The 20,541-nt window shown below is 42.6% G+C and overlaps 1 protein-coding gene across 8 annotated transcripts in view; it reads right to left on the bottom strand.

The window, feature by feature from the left end:
- SH2B3 (SH2B adaptor protein 3) overlaps positions 1–20,541 on the bottom strand; it is a 284,404-nt gene that overhangs the window by 31,881 nt on the left and 231,982 nt on the right. For 6 of the 8 annotated variants that reach the window (XM_033955826.1, XM_033955829.1, XM_033955827.1 and 3 more), the window contains one exon: positions 16,997–17,094. In XM_033955826.1, the coding sequence (XP_033811717.1) occupies positions 16,997–17,094 (98 nt within the window). The remainder of the gene's footprint in view (positions 1–16,996; positions 17,095–20,541) is intronic. The other 2 variants (XM_033955833.1, XM_033955830.1) reach the window with 1 other exon arrangement.

Genomic DNA, 20,541 nt, shown 5'->3' with positions numbered 1-20,541 from the left:
AAATAAAAGTGTTATGCAATTGTTATTAGAACTTGCTAAACTACATAAATGAAAGAACACTGCTATGATTTATGTTGAAACAATTTTTTAATCAGCCCATTTTCTACCTAAAAACTCATGAAACTTTGAATCCTTGTAAAGATGGAGTGGGAACTGCCAACGAAAGGAACCTGGAGCAGTAGAATCCAACTTTAAAGTAAACAGGATCATAGCATGATCCAAAACATCAAAAAGAGCCAATCAGACTCAATCTTAGAAAAAAGTGAACATAAAATCAGCCAGTAGTCTATCCAATGATGCATGAGCCCTGATTAGATGTGTGAAATCTTTCTCACCAGGATGCAAGGTTCTCCAAATGTCAAGGACATCCAGAGCGGAACAGACCTCTGGATGAGGGAGACAGGAAGGGAGTGGTGAAGGTGGAAGAAGAGGTGGCAGACAGACTAAACACGTTCTTCTCATCTGTCTTCACAAAAGAGGACACATCCAACGTGCCGGAACCGGAAAAAATCTTCAAGGGGGATCAGGAGGGAAAATTATCATGCATGGAGGTAAGCCTCGAAGATGTACTCAAACAGATAGATAGATTAAAAACTGACAAATCTCCGGGCCCAGATGGGATCCACCCGAGAATATTGAAAGAGCTCAGAGACGAAACAGCAGAGTTACTGCGGCAGATTTGCAACCTATCCTTGAAAACAGGGGTAATCCCGGAGAACTGGAGGATAGCGAATGTTACACCTATCTTCAAAAAAGGATCGAGAGGCGACCCGGGGAACTACAGACCGGTGAGCTTAACCTCAGTTCCGGGGAAGATGGCCGAATCATTGATCAAGGACAGTATCAATGAGCATATGGAAAAAAATAATCTGATGAGAACAAGCCAGCATGGTTTCTGTAAAGGAAGATCATGCAAACGAACCTACTGCATTTCTTTGAGGGGATAAGCGAACTATTGGACAAAGGTGACCCCATAGACATCATATACCTGGACATCCAAAAAGCCTTCGACAAGGTACCCCATGAGCGCCTACAAAGGAAACTGTGGAACCACAGGGTGGAAGGGGACGTGCACAGATGGATCAGAAATTGGCTGGCAGACAGGAAACAGAGGGTAGAAGTAAAGGGACACTACTCTGACTGGAAAGGGATCACAAGTGGCATCCCGCAGGGGTCAGTGCTGGGATCGCTGCTGTTCAATATATTCATTAATGACCTAGAATCAGGGACAAAGTGCAAAGTTATAAAATTTGCGGACGACACAAAACTCTCCAGTAGGGTTAAAACTGTGGAGGAAGTCTGGGGGTGGGTTATTAGCGTGGGCAGACTTGATGGGCTACAGCCCTTTTCTGCCGTCATATTCTATGTTTCTATGAATGTAAAGAACTACAAAGGGACCTGAATAAACTGAGTGAGTGGGCAAATAAATGGCAGATGAGCTTCAATGTAGAGAAATGTAAAGTCTTGCACATAGGGAAAGGAAACCCGATGGCGGGGATGGAACTGCGGGAAGGCAAACTGGAAAAGGACTTGGGGGTTTTGGTGGATAAAACAATGAAGCCGGCGGCACAATGCGCAGCGGCCTCAAAGAAGGCAAACAAAATGTTGGGCATTATCAAAAAAGGTATCACTACCAGAACGAAGGAAGTTATCCTGCCACTGTATCGGGCGATGGTGCGCCCGCATCTGGAGTACTGCGTTCAATACTGGTCGCCGTACCTTAAGAAGGATATGGCGATACTCGAGAGGGTCCAGAGAAGAGCAACAAGGATGATAAAAGGCATGGAAAACCTTTCATATGCTGAAAGGCTAGAGAGGCTGGGGCTCTTTTCCCTGGAAAAGCGGAGACTTAGAGGGGACATGATAGAAACTTATAAGATCATGAAGGGTATAGAGAAGGTAGAGAGGGACAGATTCTTCAGACTAGCGGGGCAACAAAAACAAGAGGGCATTCAGAAAAATTGAAAGGAGACAGATTCAGAAAGAATGCTAGGAAGTTCTTCTTCACTCAGAGGGTGGTGGACACCTGGAATGCGCTTCCAGAGGAGGTGGTAGGGCAGAGTACGATTTTGGGTTTCAAAAAGGGATTGGATGATTTCCTGAAGGAAAAGGGGATTGAAGGGTATTGATAGAGGGTTACTATACAGGATATTAAATGATTAGGGAATAAAAAGTTTTAGGTAAAAGATCACTTATAGGTCATGGACTTGGGGGGCCGCCACGGGAGTGGACTGCTGGGCATGATGGACTCATGGTCTGACTCGGCAGAGGCGATGCTTATGTTCTTATGTTCCCCTAGTAGGCTGAATATGATCTTTGGGCAAAGGATGAGATTTGTCCACGGAAGGATCACACACACAGATAAAGCCACCCCCCCCAATAGGATAGGAGTATCATGATGTTAACTCAACAAAGAAAAAAGAAGTAAAGAATTTCTGGTTGTACATATTGGGCACATATATATTATACAGAACCAGCTCTTGGCAATTCAGGACCACTTTAGTTATGATATAGCAGCCGCCAGGATCTGCGCAATATTGGTTCACTGTAAGTGAGATCCCTTTGCGAATCAAGATCAAAACTCCCACTTTACGGTGGTCTGCAGGTGCTCCCAACAAGTGGCCACCCACCATCTATGGAACTTGGTATGCTCACTAGCTGAATAAGTGTGTCTCCTGCAAGAAGGCTATATTTGCCTTCTGACGATTTAGGGCTCTCCTAGTATACATAACCATGTAATATATATCTCTAGGGATACCCTCAGATGAAATTGGATAATCCCTAACAGGGAGCTCCATAATAAGTCCAAGCCAAATTGTATGAGGCTTTAGTTGATAGGTGTCCGAAGAAAAAGAAAATATAATCAAGTGGAATCAGTAGGCTGACATAAGCTGTACAATAGGCCTGAAAGACAAACTGGACAATGAATACTATACTCATCCCATCTGGCAGAGTATAGCAATGGAAGCAGTCCTGAAACATAATCAAGGTGGAAAGTCTGGCGTTGGAAGGGTCTGGGCGAATTGGAATGCCTTTGATATTGCAGTAAAGAAATGAGATCTTCCTTCATGTCGCGCCCGGTATAGTAATGTGAACTGGATTTTCTTCCAAAAGAGCATCAAGCAGGTAGGAGTAAATTCCTTACCTTTGATTTGAAGAGTGACCAAGTAGTCTTGAAAGCAGAGGACCTTGGAGTTCTCTTAGGTGAGTGGACCAAAGGTCTGAATGGCCCTGAGAATATCCTGTTTGTGTGCCCAGTTAAGTAGTTTAAAGACAACTGAGCAAGCCCTCAAACTAGACATGCCCATCAGGCCTATCCTGTGGGTTCTTTCAATGTGAAGCAGCCCATGAGTTGGCTGAAGGTTTAATGAGCGGGAGATCCATGATTCTAGAAAGGAATGGAGCTCACCATCCTTAACTGTTTCATGGAGACCAATCAGCAGCAAATTTCCCCAGCAAGAACGGTTTTCCAGGTCATCATTCTCCCACTACTGCATGTGGTCCTCCAGGGTGGATAGGCATTGTTGGTAGGTGGAAAACTCCCCATACAAGGCCTCCAGGCATGCATCCATGATGTCTAATTTGTCAACAATGAGTTGCAGCTTAGTGGTTAGCGATCCTTCCAATATTATTTTAACTTCATTGACCATCTCAGCCACCCAGGTCAAGCTGAACGAAAGCGGCTGGGAGGGCTCACCATCCACCATCTTGGGATCTCCAGCGTGGGTCTGATCTCTCTCTCGGCATGGCAATTTAGAAGTCATTAGAGTCACGACTCAATTCGCTCTCAAGGACTGGGCATATCACCCGGCAGGGTGGTAGAGGTGATAGTCTTGATAGTGGGGGGAAAAGAACTCAGAAACAGAGAGGAGTCGTGGAAGCTCATCCCACTGACATCCACTCAGCGGCTCAACATCATGTGACCTGAACACTGCTATGATTTAATGTAAAGAAAGTAAAATTTACTGCACTATATTGTACAGAAAGCTTAGTTCAATCATATGACTTTGTCTGGTTCAATTTGATGGAATTTTCCTGGCTTCTGGATAAAATCTGCACCAAGTTCTATTTGAGACATCAATGTATAGAAACCCACATTAAATCTGCCATTCTGTATGCCTTAAATTGTTAAAGCTGCTCAAACACCACTGTAGACTTATCAAATTGAGAGATCTGTAGTACATTTTTAAATTAAATTTTATTATATTTATTTGGACTTAGCTTATACCTTTAGCAGCTCAAGTCACGCAAGAATAAATTTTAAGCTATGTATGATGGTTTTTAATATTCTATATGGCCAAGGATCACTGTATCTGCAGGAATTATTCTCTTTATTAGAAGACTAGTCATTAAGCCCGCTACATTAACTGGTGCTAGAATAGATGTGTATGTCTGTCTTTCTCTCTCCTTGGCCGCTTTCTGTCTGTCTGTCTTTCTTTCTTTATGTCTCTCTCTTTCCTCGGCTGTCCCCCCATCCAGCAGTAGCCCTTCTCTCTTCCTTTTACCTCCCCCGTGTCCAGCAGCACCTCTTCCCTGCTCCCCCTGTCCCTCTTCCCTGCTCCCCCATCCAACAGCACCTCTTCCCTGCTCCCCCTGTCCAGCAGCACCTCTTCCCTGCTCCCCTTGTCCAGCAGCATTATTTACCTGCACGTTCCCTTTGACACAATCGCGTATGTCAGAGGGAACGTGCTACTGAGGAGCAGAGCGGTCTGCGAGGTTCCCTACAGCCGGCCACGATCCTTAGCAGGCTGCTTTGAAGAGGTGCAGCACCAACAGCAGCAGTTGGTGAGTGAGTGCGGGAGGGGAGTCGCCGGCGAGTTCCCTGTCTCCGTGTTCCAAAATGGAATTCGGGACGGAGGGACACAGCATGGCGGCAGCTATCACAAAACCCTAGGTGCGCATGCGCGCTTAGGGTTTTATTATAGAGGATAGATCAAGATGCATTTTGAGGAAGCAGCTTTACCTTAAATTTCCTTCCCCAAAACAAATTAGGTCACTCACTCAATGGAATGCTTCTTTTTATTATCTAGCACTGCTAATCTAAGGGTAGGGAGTGGAATCCAACGAGGGCTAGTGTTTGGGAGGTGGGGGGAGGAGGAGGTTCATACGTAAGCCTGCATACAGCTTAAGGAGATACAGTCTGCTGGTGGGTTTTGGGGCCTCCTCACAAGTTTCTGGCCTGCCTCCAACCATTCCACTAATCTGTAGTAACTAAGGGCTCCTTTTACGAAGGTGCGCTAACGGTTTTAGCGCGCGCTACAATGCCGCGTGCGCTAGACACTAACGCCTCCATAGAGCTGGCATTAGTATTTTCCGTGTAGCGTGCTAAAAACGCTAGTGCACCTTTATAAAAGGAGCCCTAAATGTCTGTTACAAAATACAATCCTTTTTTTTTCTTTTCAAATTCTAGTTCCTTTTTATGCAGTTTACTACAGTTTGATATTCACTTCAGAAAGCAGGGTGAAATAGAAAGGAGGTCTTTGTATGATTGCATTGCATGCATACTTTATTACCCTAAGAAATTAAAGACATATAGTTCAAGAGCTTTCCCTAAGTAGATCAAACACAACTTCCTGTAAACTGAATCTGAGGTCAGCTCTGTGTTTCTCCTTCTATAAAGAAAACATGGTCAAAAGATATCCTTGATATACTGCATTTCTGTGGAGTTACAATCAAAGTGGTTTATATATTTGAGACAGGTACTTATTTTGTACCTGGGGCAATGAAGTGTTAAAGTGACTTGTCCAGAGTCACAAGGCGCTGCAGTAGGAATTGAACTCAGAACCTCAGGGTGCTAAGGCAGCTGCTCTAAGTACTAGGCCACTCCTCCACCTACTCAGTTTGCTAAACTACTCAGTTTGCTGAAGATACAAACTTGCTGCTTTTTTTTTTTTTGTCTCCATCATATCTTCTCCCAGAAGACCCATTTGTTTTGCCCAGGTCATTTTATTTGTTTGTATATTTAGAGTTATTGAAATGTGTGTCTTGAATCGTAACTTGGCCTTTTCTAAATAGCCTTCGAGTCCATTTTTAAGTTTGTGTGGAATTCTACGACTAAAACAGATTAGTGTTTCTGAAAGCTTCTTCTAATTAAATGTAAGGTAAACAAAGAACAGGTTATCAACTGTTCTCATGGACTGTGCCATTGTTAGATATATAGGGGATCATTTTAAAACCACTTAGACACAAAGTATATGGAATATCTGCCTGAGTCCAAATCTTCATCCAGAGCAGACTATGGCAGGAGCCTTTTACACTGTTGCCTGGATCGAGGGCTCAAAAAGGTGACAGCGAAAGCTAGAAGGATGCTAGGGTGCATAGGGAGAGGTATTCTTTTCTGCATTGATGGGTTTTTTTTTGTTTGTTTTATTTGATTTATAACCCGCCTTTCCTAAGGCAGCTCACAATTTAAACATGCACAATAAAAAAGTACATAAAATACATATAAAAAACACAAACAAGTGACCAGCTTACACCATCACAAATGCCTTAATGCCCATATTTCATGTTACAGAATAATGTCTTTTGAGTAACTTCTTAAAAGCATCAAAATTACCTTGCTTTCTAATGTACAAAGGTATAGTTATAGTGAAGTGTGGTCTATAAATCCTAATAAATATAAACATGTCAATAAATCCACAAGGATATTTTTTCAGAGGTCTGCTAAGATTTCAGAGTTAAACCACCACAGTACACTGTCCATTCTAGTGGCTCTATGGAGCAGATCCAGCCTACAGGAAGACCAAATTCAATCTCCGACCCTCCCCCCCCCCAACTAACTCAGAAAAAGGAACACAGCTAAGCAGTTTCCAGATAGGTCTCATTGTTTTCTTGCAAAGGGTCTCATTCACCAAGACAAAACCAGACCTCATTCTTAAGATAAATTACTTTTAAATCCATTAAAAGTGCTCATATGGGAATTTCTTGTATTTAGTAGTTTGGACAGATTTGGGATTTTCATCTTCAAAACAATGAATCAAGTGGAGGTGTAGCATTATGGTTAGAGCACTGGGCTGAGATCCAGGGAAATCAGGGTTCAAATTCCACTGTGATGCTTAACCCTCTCTTGCCTTAAGGTACAGAGTTAGATTATAACTGTTCTGGAGACAGGAAAAATACCTGAGTATAAAAACTTACTTTAAGTTACTACTAAAAAAAAGTGTGAACTAAATTCAAAATTCCTTTCCTTTCCCAGAGACAAATGCTTCTCTTAAGTACATTAGCATTGCCATAATGGGACAGACCAAAGGTTCATCAAGCACAGTATCCTCTTTCAAATGCAGGTCACAAGTATCTGGCAAGATCCTAAAACAGTCAACACGTTTTATGCTACTTATACTAGGAATAGGCCGTAGATTTTCCCAAGTCCATCTTAATAATGATTTATGACTTTACTTTTAGGAATTTGTCCAAATATGTGTTTTATTGTTTTTAATAAACTTTATTCATTTTAAAAACAATCACAGTGCATTAACAAATAAACATATATAAAATAATACAATAAAAGCACTTTACACTAACAAGTATACCTAAATAAACATTTTAACCCTCCCACCTCTTTAATTATAATACTCTATAAACTTCAAAGACTATCAATAGTGTTATGACTTTTAAGAAATAACCTTATAAATCCCACCCCACCCTCCCACCCTGGATGTGTATAATAAAATGAACATTAATAAGATCAATCTTTATAAGAAGTCATCTATGGTTCCCAAACCTTTGAAAATTTCCTATATTTTCCCTGCTGTACAGCCAACATCCGTTCCATTTTAAAAATATGGCATAAAGACTCCCACCAAAAATTATAGTTTAGCCTATCCCAAGTTTTCCAATTCCTCAAAATTAATTGTATAGCAACAATTGTCATTATAAATAGAAGTTTATTATTGTGAGCTGAAATTTGACTTTTGGCTCTCATCACTGTACCAAATAAAACCGTATCATATGTTAAAGCTACTGGATTATCCAATAATTTATTTATTTGATTCCAAATAGACCTCCAAAATTTGAGTATCGGTGGACAATAAAACAATAAATGATCTAGCGTCCCTGCTTCAAGATGACAATGCCAGCATCTATTAGATTTAGAACTATCTAACTTATGTAGTTTAACAGGGGTCCATAATGCTCTGTGTAACAAGAAAAACCAAGTTTGTCTCATAGATGCTGACATCGTATATCTCATCCTCCAAGTCCAAATTCGTGACAATTGAGATGCATTAATCCGATGCTTTATTTCAAGGCTCCAAATATCACGAAGACCATTTTGGGGTTTTTTATTGAGAAAGCCAGATGTTAATTTATACCACTGAGCAGCCAGGAAATCTGTCTGGAAGCATAAGATCTGTAAACTATAATAATTTTTTATGCTAGCTGCTTTTACCACATTCTCTGGCAGCAAATTCCAAAGCTTAATTAAAGGCAGTACTGCATGGCTGCATGCAGTGGCGTACCAAGGGGGGGGGGGAGGCCCGCCCTGGGTGCACGGCCCAAGGGGGTGCACAGCTAGCCACTCACCAGGGAATAGGCTGTCGCCGGGTAAGGCTGCCATTGCCGTCATCAGAAAGAAGCCGGCGCCAAGTTCTCCCTCCCTGCTTATCTTCCCTGTGAGCCGACCAACTCTAGCCATCCAACGTCAATTTTGATGTCAGAGAGGACGTTCTGGGCCAGCCAATCGCTGCCTGGCTGGCCCGGAACGTCCTCTCCGACGTTAGAATTGACATCGGGCAGCCAGAGTTGATCGGCCCGCAGGAAAAGAAACAGGTGAATTCGGCACCTGCCTGTTTCCGATGGCCAGTGGCAGTCTTTCCCCAGCGGTGGTGGCAGCATTATGTTTCCCAATGGTGGTGGCATGGGGGAGGGCAGGAAGAAAGAAAGAGGGGGGGGAGACGGATCCAGAAAGAAAGAAAGGGGGCAGGGTGAAAGAAAAAAAAAGTGGGGCATGGGGAGAGAGAGAGAAAGACAGAAATAGAGAAAGAAAGGGAGCATGGAGAGAGAAAGAAAGATGGGGCAGGGTGAAACAAAGAAAAGGTTGGGGGAGGGAATGAGGTCTGGAGGAGAGGAAGCATACAAGAGGCTGAAAGAAGGGAAGAAATATTGGATGCACAGTCAGAAGAATAAAGTGCAACCAGAGACTGATGAAATTACCAAATAAAGGTAGGAAAGAAAAATTATGTTCTTACTTGTTAATTTTCTTTCCCTTAGACGCAGCAGATGAATCCAGAGACCAATGGGATAGCCCACATCTACCAGCAGGCGGAGATAGAGAAACTGATTAACAGGTGGTCCTATTAGCTGGCACGCCTCCTGTTTATCCAGTATAGCTCGTTGCCCAAGCATCCATAACCATCAATAGGCATAGCATGTAAAAAACTTCTTTCCCATAACAAATCTCAAAATGCAATAATACAGAAAACAACCTGCCATAATAACAATCTGCGAAAGTTGCAAAAGAAAAAACCGAGAAACAATATCCAGAAAGGGTGGGGCTCTGGATTCATCTGCTGCGTCTAAGGGAAAGAAAATTAACAGGTAAGAACATAATTTTCCCTTCCCTAGCAACAGCAGCAGATGAATCCAGAGACCAATGGGATGTAGCAAAGCAATCCTCAATCTGGGTGGGAAGCAAATGCCGCCTCCGCAACAACCGAAGCACAAAACGCCCCTACCACATGCGCCCCCACATCCAAGCAGAAATGCGGAGAGAAAGCACTCTCGGAAGACCAAGTAGCCGCGAGACAAATCTCCTCCAAGGAAAACACCTCTGGGCCAAGCCCAAGAAGTAGCCATCGCTCCGGAGGAATGGTCATGAAGTTCTTTCGCCAACCGCTTCCCTGCCAGCAAGCAAGCATAAAGAATGTCCTCCTGGACCCATCGAGCGATGGAGGCTTCGGATGCCGCCATACGTTTGAGGCGTCCCTTGAAGAATACCAAAAGGAGATATAAACAACTAAAAGTCATTAGAAACCGAGCTCAAGGAAAACGCTACGTACGTATCAAAAAATGCAGTGAATAAAAGCATTGCTCCCAATTTCTCCTCCCAGGAAGAAGGAAGGAAAAGCGAGCATGACATAAAAGAAAGGATGACACCACCCTAGAAAGAAATAGTGGTACCATCCGAACAGATACCCCATATTTTGGAAATCAGAAATAGGAATCCCCGTTAAACAAGGCCTGCAACATAGAAAACTGCAGAGCTGAAGCCATGGCCACAAGAAACCCCATGTTCAACGGCACAGCCCTTTAGAGTCCCAAAAGACAAGGATGAAATGAAGCCTTCGGTAAACTGAGAAGTACGTGAAGATTGTACTCCAAACCGGGCTTTCTAAGAGGCGCATGAATATACCGTACTCTGTTTAGGAATTGAACTACATGAAACTGAGAAGTAAGCGAAGAGCAATATACCTAGCCCTTGTAACAAGCCAAGAATGGCACTAGGAGCTGAAAGGAATTGAACGCTAAGCCCTCGGCAATACAACTGTGCCAAAAAAGAACTCTGGAGTGGTTCAAACGTTAAGAAGCACCCAAGAAAAGAAAAACCTACAAAAGGAAACAGAAGCCATAGGAGAAGACGTCCGTAGCACCTGGAGAAGAGAAGAAACAACCTGCTTCGCATAACCCTTACACGTCAGCCAAGATTTTTCAAAAAACTAGGTCGTAATACTAAAGTAGTACAAATATCCATGTTGATCGGACCCTAGGCGAGCAAAGCCGGAGATACCAGGAAACTTCTTAGTCCAGCTGTCGAAAGACTCATCAAATCCGCATAGTAAGGATGGCGCCGCCAATCCAGAGATTCTACAAATACTGTGCCCGGAAAGCGAGCTCGAGATGGCAAATCCAAGCCATCATCAGCCAGCGGAAAACACTGAAAAAGAGAAGGCAGAGGCGAGAAAGGAGCCATGAAGCTACCCCCTCTAACTCCCACTCCCTGGGCCCGCCGAAGAAGCTAGGAAGCTTAGAATTGAGAGACGAGGCCATGAGGTCTAGGTCAAGGTGATCTCGCGTCCATAAAAAGAGCTAGAATGCCTGAGCCACAAATCTCAATATCCAGGATGCAGAAGATTACACTATTACTAACATGCACACTTTCCAGAGCGTACACAGCGCTGTACACTGTAACATACAAGAAATGGGCCATGCTCAGATTCCGGGGAGAGAAAGTCTATCCAAACTCTTATCCTGATCCATAAAAGGATCTGCCAACAGAAGTCGAAGATGAGAGTCCACCCATTGAAGCAGAACAACTTCACCTGCCAACTGAGTACAACACCTACTGCCCAAGCTGTAGAGAAATACCCCCATCCTAATACTGACCAAAAGGACCCTCGGCGGCAATCCGGAAGAATGATCTGAAGCTCCAGAAAGGTAGCCTGACCCTACTCAAGAGTAGAAGAATGCACAAGTACTGAGTCGCCTCTGAAGACCAGACTTCTGGAGTTGAGGATGGAAGCCACCGAGCCCCCCAACCTGACAGCCCGGGATGGTTGGTGGTCATGAGATAGTCCAGCAAAGACCGAGGCATGCCTTGAAAAGAGAAATCGCGCTGAGCCACCAAATCATACAGAGCGATGCAGGAGGAGCATACCAAATAATTGGAGCCCTGAGATACCGGGAACCACCGGAAGAAAAGCGATTGCTGTAGCGTAAGAAGGGGAAAGCAAGCCGAAGTTCCCAGTGGAGTCAGCAATATGGATCCCAGAAACTGTACAGAATCCCATACTCTTGGTCATGGTAAGCGAAGAAGAATACCAATCTGAGACCGAGACCCCACGCCCAAGTCTCCGGAAAGAAACACATGTCTCTCCTATATGAATAAAAACATCACCCCGATATACCTATAAATAATACAGGAGAAAAGAGCACTGTGCAAATTCAAAGATGCACGTGTAAAGAACTGAGGAAAAGATACCACCCTTTTCGTGTCAGTCAAATGGCCTGACTGGAAGTCGTCCGAATCAAGCAGGCAGTCAAGAAGAAATTAGATGAATCGCCTGGTAGCGCCAAAACGGTACCACCGCCCACATCACCTAAAACTTTTGTGAAGCCTTGGGTAGGCAAAATGGCATGTGCCAAAACCGAAAGCGCTGCTCCAAGAGAGGCAGGCAAACCAAGTGCCGATTCGGAGTCCATAGAGAAAATGTAAAAATACTCCCAGGTTGTCTGCAGAAATGTGTAACCCCGAGAAACTAATTCAGCAGAATGGGATCCAGCCTGCCCAATGCCCCCGTCTTGGGCACCATGCAGTAAGTGGAACAATGTCCCTTAGTTCCCGAAGAACTACAAGAACTGTCCTGAGGACCAGTAACACTGAAAAGGGAAACACAAAACATAGAGACTCCAAGAATGAACTGGAAACCTGAGGAGGATGCAAAGATGGAAGCATCCTGAAAAATGTTCACAGCCCCCTGACCTGACATTATAGCGTCTTCTCCCTCATGAGAAAGCCTGAAGAGTCATTGGAAGAAGTCAAGATCCCCTCAGAATGAAGTGCAGAAGGTCAGGGAATGGCAGGATGAGGCTGTAGGATCTGCAAGAAGATTCTCTAGACTCAATCAAGATGCTGCATCTACCGCCCTGTGGAAAACAACAGCATCCTAACAGGAATCAGACAAAGCTCACATCGCTGAGAGCTTCAGGGATGAGGCTAACAGCCACATAGCGCGTGATCCTCCGCGGGTTTGATAGAATAGGTAACTGGCTCCTGGTTAAAAGGAGCTGTACAGCCCTTCCTGTCTGGTCGGGGGGGCCCGTCTAGCATGTGCCATGAGAAAATGGTGACAGGAGAAACCAGCGTGATAAGCATTGAAATCTGAGTCCAGGCCCCCTCAGAAATAGAGAAAGAGAGTCCTGGCCGCAGGAAGATGCGCAGTGTCATTATGCCCATAGAGACAGCCCGAACTTGGAAACTGTACTACCTTTAGGCATATATATCCTGTGCCACTACTAGACACATGCAGCTCAGCACAGAGGCCCAAATAAGGACAGTTACCAACAGACAAAGGCTCAATCTGCAGGGACCCCAAGAGAGACAATGAGATACCTGTGTGAAATATAGGGCACTATCTTACTGCTGATCTCACCGTGCCGTGAGTTGCCGTATGTCGCCCAAGTCCGGAGACAAACCGAGACTGGGTGACCTAGCACAGGTCAGAGTCTCTCTGGTAAACCCCTTGAGTGCTAACCCCAGAGTCCGATTAAACAAGCAGCTTCCTTCAAGGGAATACAGCAGGAACACAGACAGACATATAAAGCTGCCCAAGCTTGTCTCAAAGCTGGTGAAACACATACAACTTGTCTGAACCGGAAAGGAGAGAAGCCCTGGCATACCCTGACCAAAGTCAGCTGGAAATAAACTACCGGAACGCTGCAGCTCTCCCGCCATCGCCGGAGACCCAAGCGCACGCCTGATTCTCACTGACACATGGCCGCTGCATCAACGCTCCTAGAAACATAGTCGGATTCAAGCCCCACAAAATTTACCCTGCTGCGGCTTGCATAGAAATAAAATCAGACTCAGGGAATAACCAGAAGAATGGCGCCGGAAAAAACATGTCCCATCTCATGCTGCTATAAACCGGCACCTGCACAATCAGCTGCACATGGCCGTGACAAACACCGATGAAAGAGAGCCTCAGAATAAACAGGACTACTATTGCTGCACTGAAACCCAACAATGAGAATAAGTGCGAGCATGAAATTGTACCGCTACTGCCGCGCTGTAATCAACAAGGAAACCAAGAACGTGCATGCAAAGGGCGGGAAGTCCCGGCTCCCTCCACGGATTTCTAGTCATAAAACTTAGCCTCAATAAAATATCCATGCCTTAAATGTACGTTGACCGAACCCACATTACTAAGACTCCCAAACAGAACCTGAAGTTCAAACAGACATACTCACAAGCTTGTTGTTAGGGCCGGTTGAAGCCAGTTAAAGCTGGTTGATCAGCAGTAACCAGGCAGAATGGAGGAACTGTGGTCTTTTTTTTTTTTAACAGAGAAGGGAAAGAAGAAAAATATTGAGACCCAGTCAGACCCTCTATCATTGGAGGGAGGGTGAGGCAGGGACCTGGGGTGGCCCAGGTTTACACCTAAAGCCGGCACCGTTCAGCCGGACACCCCTGTCTCACTGAAGAGAAAATTTCAACAGGAGAAATAGCATTGCCAGCTCACTGAAGAGAAACCTCAACAGGAGAAACAGAATGGCAGTCTCACTGAAGAGAAACCTCAAGAGGAGAAAATAAAGTTCCAGTCACAGCCAGAATTCAGGAGCTAGTTGAATAGCGACCTTTTCCTGCTGGGAGATAGAGAATACTGGATAAACAGGAGGAGTGCCAGCCAATAGGACCACCTGTTAATCAGTTTCTCTATCTCTGCCTGCTGGTAGATGTGGGCTATCCCATTGGTCTCTGGATTCATCTGCTGCTGTTGCTAGGGAAAAATGATTTTATTTTCAATTTAGTGATCAAAATGTGTCCGTTTTGAGAATTTATATATGCTGTCTATATTTTGCACTATGGGCCCCTTTTACTAAACTGCAATAGCAGTTTTTAGCGCAGGGAGCCTATGAGCGTCAAGAGCAGCATGGGGCATTCAGCACAGCTCCCTGCGCTAAAAAAAGCTATCGCGGTTTAGTAAAAAGGGAGTAGGTATATTTGTCTATTTTTGTATAGTTGTTACTGAGGTGACATTGCATAAAGTCATCTGCCTTGACCTCTTTGAAAACCCGTGGAATATAAATGATAATTAATATTTTCTCTGCGTACAGTGTGCTTTGTATTTTTAAAATTTTATTGTAGGTAGATCATTTTGACTTGGCCACGAAGGTAAGGGGGAGGGAAGGAGGGGAGCTGCTGAAAGACATCTAGTAATCCTTGCAGGCTTGACTGTGCAGGGAATTATTTTTGTAAAATCATGTTTTGTTATGTGACTGGCATTATTTAGACTTTAATTTCTATGAATGAATAGAATGAAAATGATATAATATTACTTGCTTGTTTTTATGTGCGTGTGCTGAAGGAAAGTGGAGAGAGAGTGGGCTGAGGACGCTGAAGGGAAATGGGGAAGAGAGAGTGGGGAGAAGATGCTGATTTATAAATTGACAATTGTACAGAATATTGTTTCTTTTTATACTTTAATATAATAAGTTCAATATAAAACAATTCTAGGCTTGTGTGGATGGAATCAGGTGGTTTGTGGGGATGAGGACAGAGCTTACGGGGATTAGTCCAATAAAATGGTATTTTCTTATTTCTCATTATTTGTTTTATTTTTATTTGTTAATTTGTAAAGTGGTGTTTGTTATGTATCAGTTTTTTCAAATTTAATCTACTGTCTTTATATTTTGCACAATATTAGAGGACATGTATTACTGTTTTTGTGGTGTTGTGGTATTGCATTGTATGCAGAGTCTGGTTTCTTGCAGTTCAGTTTAACTTTTGTCTACATATTTCTATTTTTAGTTTGTGATTATTCCATATTGGGCGAGGGTGTATCTGTCTGTGTGTATGAAAGGGACATGGCTTTCTGATAGCATCGACTGTACAGGATCAATTGACTGTGCAGGATCTGGTTTGTTTAGTTTTACAATGTATGTGTTGGTGTTCTAGTGCTCACTGCAGTGTTTAAGATGCTGCCTTTTCCTAGGTACACTCTTGTTGTGCGATATGTAGATTGTTACTAAAAGTCATATTTTTCATATAGATGGGGGGTGTCAAAAAATGATGTGCCCCGGGTGTCACATATGCTAGGTACACCACTGGCTGCATTAAGTGGTAGCCAGTAATGAATAAGTGTTCCACAACCTCAGCATTGATTTTTAGTCACAAAGAGCCCTTGTTTTAGTCACTGTGCTTAAAACTTTACAAGGAAATGGCACTCAGCATATGACAGCTGTAGTAATTCAGGGTACTAAGAAAAGTGAAACCTGTCTTTTTCTAGTAAAGTCTTGTGATGTTCCCATTGCCCCAGGTACATTAGGAAGAGTGTGAACCTGCCGGGACAGATAGGGAAAAATGCTTGAGTACCCGAATGTAAACCATTTAGGCTAGAAATAGTATATAAATACTTAAATAAATAAATAAATTTACAAAGTAATGTTTCCTCACATTGCTCATTAAACAGTTCCCAAAGAACTGGATCAAGTGCATAACTAATATTATACAGCGATATTGCACAATTTTCCATGGGGCAATCCACTGAATAACTCTGCCCCCAGTGTATCACTACTAGTACTATGAGGAACAAGCATCCTAAATTTACTTTGTCTGGACTCTAGACATTGAAATCTCATACCTCAATAAACTGGTTTATCTAAAGGTGCCACCTGCCTCTGTTAATTTTGTTACGCCAGATACTACGACTAGAAGGAATGTAATGAAGCTACTAAGTAGTAGATTTAAAATAAACTAGAGAAAATACTACTTCATGCAATATGTAATTAAACTCTGGAATTTGTTGCCAGGTTATGTGGTGAAAAAGCAGTTAGCTTATCAGGGTTTAAAAAAAAAAAAGTGTGGATAATTTCCTAAAAGTCCATAAGCCATTATTAAGATGGACTCAAGGAAATCAACTGCCTAATTCTAGGATAAACAACATAAAATCTGCTTTACTCTTTTGGGATCTTGCCAAGTAATTGTGACCTGGTTTGGCCACTGCTGGGAACAGGCCACTGCAGGGAACAGTCTGATGATCTTCTGTCTGTCCCAGTATGGCAACTCTTTATATTCTTATGGCTGGCTCCCTTTTTACATCTTTAAGTCATTAATGGAGCACATAAGCATTTAAATTTCTGCTGCCCTAAAAAGGTCACACACAGTCTAAAGGTAAAAAGTTGAGCACTGTTAAAAAAAAATTCTACCATTTAGCAATAAAATCTGCAAAACGTGAGCATGATGATGATGCCTTCGCCTAACACATACAAGGGTTCAACTGCACTAAAGAACTGTCTATAGTCTTACCTCCAGAATTACACTGGAGAGAGTACCTGCACTTACCTTGGTTAACAGAGTCTGTGCTTCCAGCCCCAGGGATTGAAGTAATGGCGTCAGAATGTGGGGCTGTAAGTAACTCAACATCAGTTCCATCAGACCTGCTGGAACAAGCATATGCTTTGCTTTACATCTATCACACATAAAATAAGTACAGTATAGGCAATAAAATTGATACAACTACAAGGAAGAAGCATAACTCTGCTGTATAATGTTGGATATTCCACACTCTTTCTGGGGAGATAAGTGTGTGCTTTAATCCTTTCTAATAAAGGCTATTTGAAACCATTTATGTTTTTATTCATTTTAGTAGACTGAAGAGCCAGGCTGAAAAAAATCTGAACACTCAAATTAAACACAACGCCATTTCTTAAATTATAGGAGACTAGCTGATCACCTGGCATTGTCCGGATATCCCAATCCCGGATTTCTCAACTCAGCAGAATGAATGGCCCTCTCTATGGCCCTTTCTATGTCTCAGCGAGCCCGAAAACTATGGATTAGACACATCTTTCATATCCTGTAGTCGGGCTTCACGCTGTTGTACTGTCTATGAAGCTCTAGATGTAGCAGCTCTCTTTTTCATATCTTGTAATCAGGCCTTATGATGCTGGACACTCTCTGAAGTTCTAGATGTAGCTTTGAAAACTTGGCCAATTACATTAAGTTTCCTTGAAGGCATTGTTACAGCAATGGCATCATTTCCCAAGCTTCACACAATTGGTCAAAGCAATATCTGTCTTTTTTGATGATTCTTTACATGTCAACCCCTTCCCACCCCAGTGTTTGTTCCCAGATAGTAATTGATACGTATACCAAGTTTGGTTGAAATCTGTCCATGCATTTCAGAGTTTTGCTGAAACATCCATCCATCCATCCGATTTTATAGATAGATTACACACAGTATTTGGTTCTTTCTTTTTTTTTGTATTGAAACAGCAAAATCACCACCACTCAGGACTACATCCCATAAATATTTAACCTATAATTCGATGAATATAATCTCACTGAAACCGTGGTAGATGGGTTGCAGACTTTTTCAAGTTTATTTAAAATTTACTATCCTGTCCAATAGATGAACCATCTGAGTAGTTTACAAAAACCAAAAAAAAAAAAAAAAAAAGTTAACAGACTGTACAAAAGGGAAAAAGAGGTGGAAAGGAAGGACTACACCCATCCACCAGGGCTTCAGTGAGATCATATTCATCGCCTCTGTTTTTAGTTTATTAATTCTGAACCCAGAAACCCTGCTGGAGTACAAAAGGAAGGCTACCAAGATTTGTGTAAGGGTGACATGAGCAGAGAGCGATTTTTTTTTTTATAGCCCTCACAACCCAGTGTGATTTCTTAGAAGTTTGAGTTAGCTTGTATCCCAGCAACCAATAGTTCTATATAAGAGCAATATGGAGAGAGGGCAATGCCTAGTGCCTCTTTCTAAGGGACCAATCTCCAAAAGCCCCCCCCCCCCCTTCCATTAACTATTACATAAGCTTGTGGGTGTGAAAAACAAGAAACACCTCACAGGGATACTCCAGAAAGTCTTGTAGTGAAACAGAAAATAGTTTTTCTCTCTTATAAGACAGGGTGTCCAAAATGCAAAAATTGCAAAGAAGGCACACAAAGCTCAGTGTAATAATTCATTATATAGTTAGTTCACATATTTCTCAGTCCCTCATTCATCAGAGCATCAGTAGTTCACAACCTATCAAATGATTCTTTCTATACTTCTAGTTTCCCCACCCCTGTTTATTTCTTCCATTCCTCTTATTCCTTAAACCTCCAACCCTATTTAGTTTCTAATACATGGTTAGCCAGCCCTCCCATTACAGGCTCCTCCTTCATTCCACATGCTATATCCTTCAACTTGCTACTTTAACAAAGCCCTTAGTTAATACTGCCGAGAAATCAGGTTCTGCAGTTACTGGAGGCATTGTGTTCACACAGTTACAGACACTATCCCAAGAATGCCTTCCCATCCCTATCTCTGCATATTCCTAAATCACACAGTATATGTACACAGCATTAATACAGGTTTCCCCCTAATGGTTCTATATATTATTACACTCTGTAATAATTATCATCATACATTTGTTAGCAAAAATATATTAGTAATATACTATTATATTATAAAGTAATTTCTTATTTCATTTCTCACTTGGGGAATTGCATATAGCCTATTATTCATATTAGCAAACCAGTTAGTGAGGCCTTATTTGCCAAGTAATCATCTAAGCTAGAGGCTTTGCTTATCTTAAGTGATTTAAATCAGTGTTTCGCAACTCAGTCCTGGCAGGTTTTCAGGATATCCACAATGAATATGCATAAACTTGATTTGCATACATGGCCTCCATTATATACAAGTTTATTTCATGCATATTCATTGTGGATATCCTGAAAACCTGACTGGCAGGGGCTACTCCAGGACTGAGTTGAGAAACACTAATCTAAATGGCCAACTCCACCCCCCACCCCCAATGCTAATAGGCCTACCCAAAGAATTCTACTCTTTGGCTGACAGTAATGGTAAAATTGACCACCTTCAGATATTGGTGCTCTTCTCATCCACCAGGCTTTCCTTCTGTACATGATCTCAAGTTTCCCTGCTCTACATTGTATCTGTGTTATATATTTTTGATAATACTTTCTATCAATTTGCGGGACAAGAGTATATTAGCCCTATTTCTGGATTCAAAGAAGGAGGCTTGTTCCTCCAAAACGCAGCTCTGCAGAGCTTTTGATAATCCAGCATGTTATGAACAGCTAACGACAATGCTCTTGGAGATAAGTACACTATTCTACCGAATGAATTATAAACGATAAGTCATTTCAAAATAAGGTGATATTATTAGGAAGTTGGACCTCTGATTTGATATTATGATTAATAATTATATGAGAGAGCACACTTGGAGAGATGACATTATTTTGATTTTTCACTGTTGACTGTATACACATAGAGGGGCATAATAAAAAAAAAACGTCTCTAAGTCCCCTTTTGGCCTAAGGCCCTAAACCAGGGGTGTCCAACCTTTTGGCTTCCCTGGGCCGCATTGGCCAAAAAAAAATGTTTCTGGGGCCGCACAAATGCGCAAACGCTGCAGCAAGACAGAGGAGGGAGCCGGCAAGACAGTAAACACCCAGGGGCAGCAGAGCAAAATACTGCATCACCCTCAACCGGGGCCACACAAAATACTTCACGGAGCCGCAGGTTGGACAGCCCTGCCTAAACGTTGAAAGTAGAAGCAGGGAAAATGTCCATTCTCAAAAAAAAACGTCCAAAAGGAGGATTTTTTTTTTTTTTATAATGGCCTGCCTCTACGTTCAGCTGTTTAAACGCCCAGACCACCACTACATCTACACTTACCACATATAATGAACCCCAAAAAGCCTATCGTATTATTCGCTTCATAAGACGTACCTGACCATAAGACGCACCCACCTGTAGAAGAGGAAAAACCAAGAAAAAAAATATTATGACCCAAATGGTGTGCCCTGTACCCTGTCCCCCTCTGGTGGTCTAGTAGTAAGCTGGGACAGGGTACAGGGCACATCTA

Source organism: Geotrypetes seraphini, chromosome 8 (assembly GCF_902459505.1).
Source record: "Geotrypetes seraphini chromosome 8, aGeoSer1.1, whole genome shotgun sequence".
NCBI classification, from domain to species: Eukaryota; Metazoa; Chordata; class Amphibia; order Gymnophiona; family Dermophiidae; genus Geotrypetes; species Geotrypetes seraphini.
Note: the sequence above shows the minus strand (reverse complement) of the source record. Positions and strands in the feature narration are given on the sequence as shown.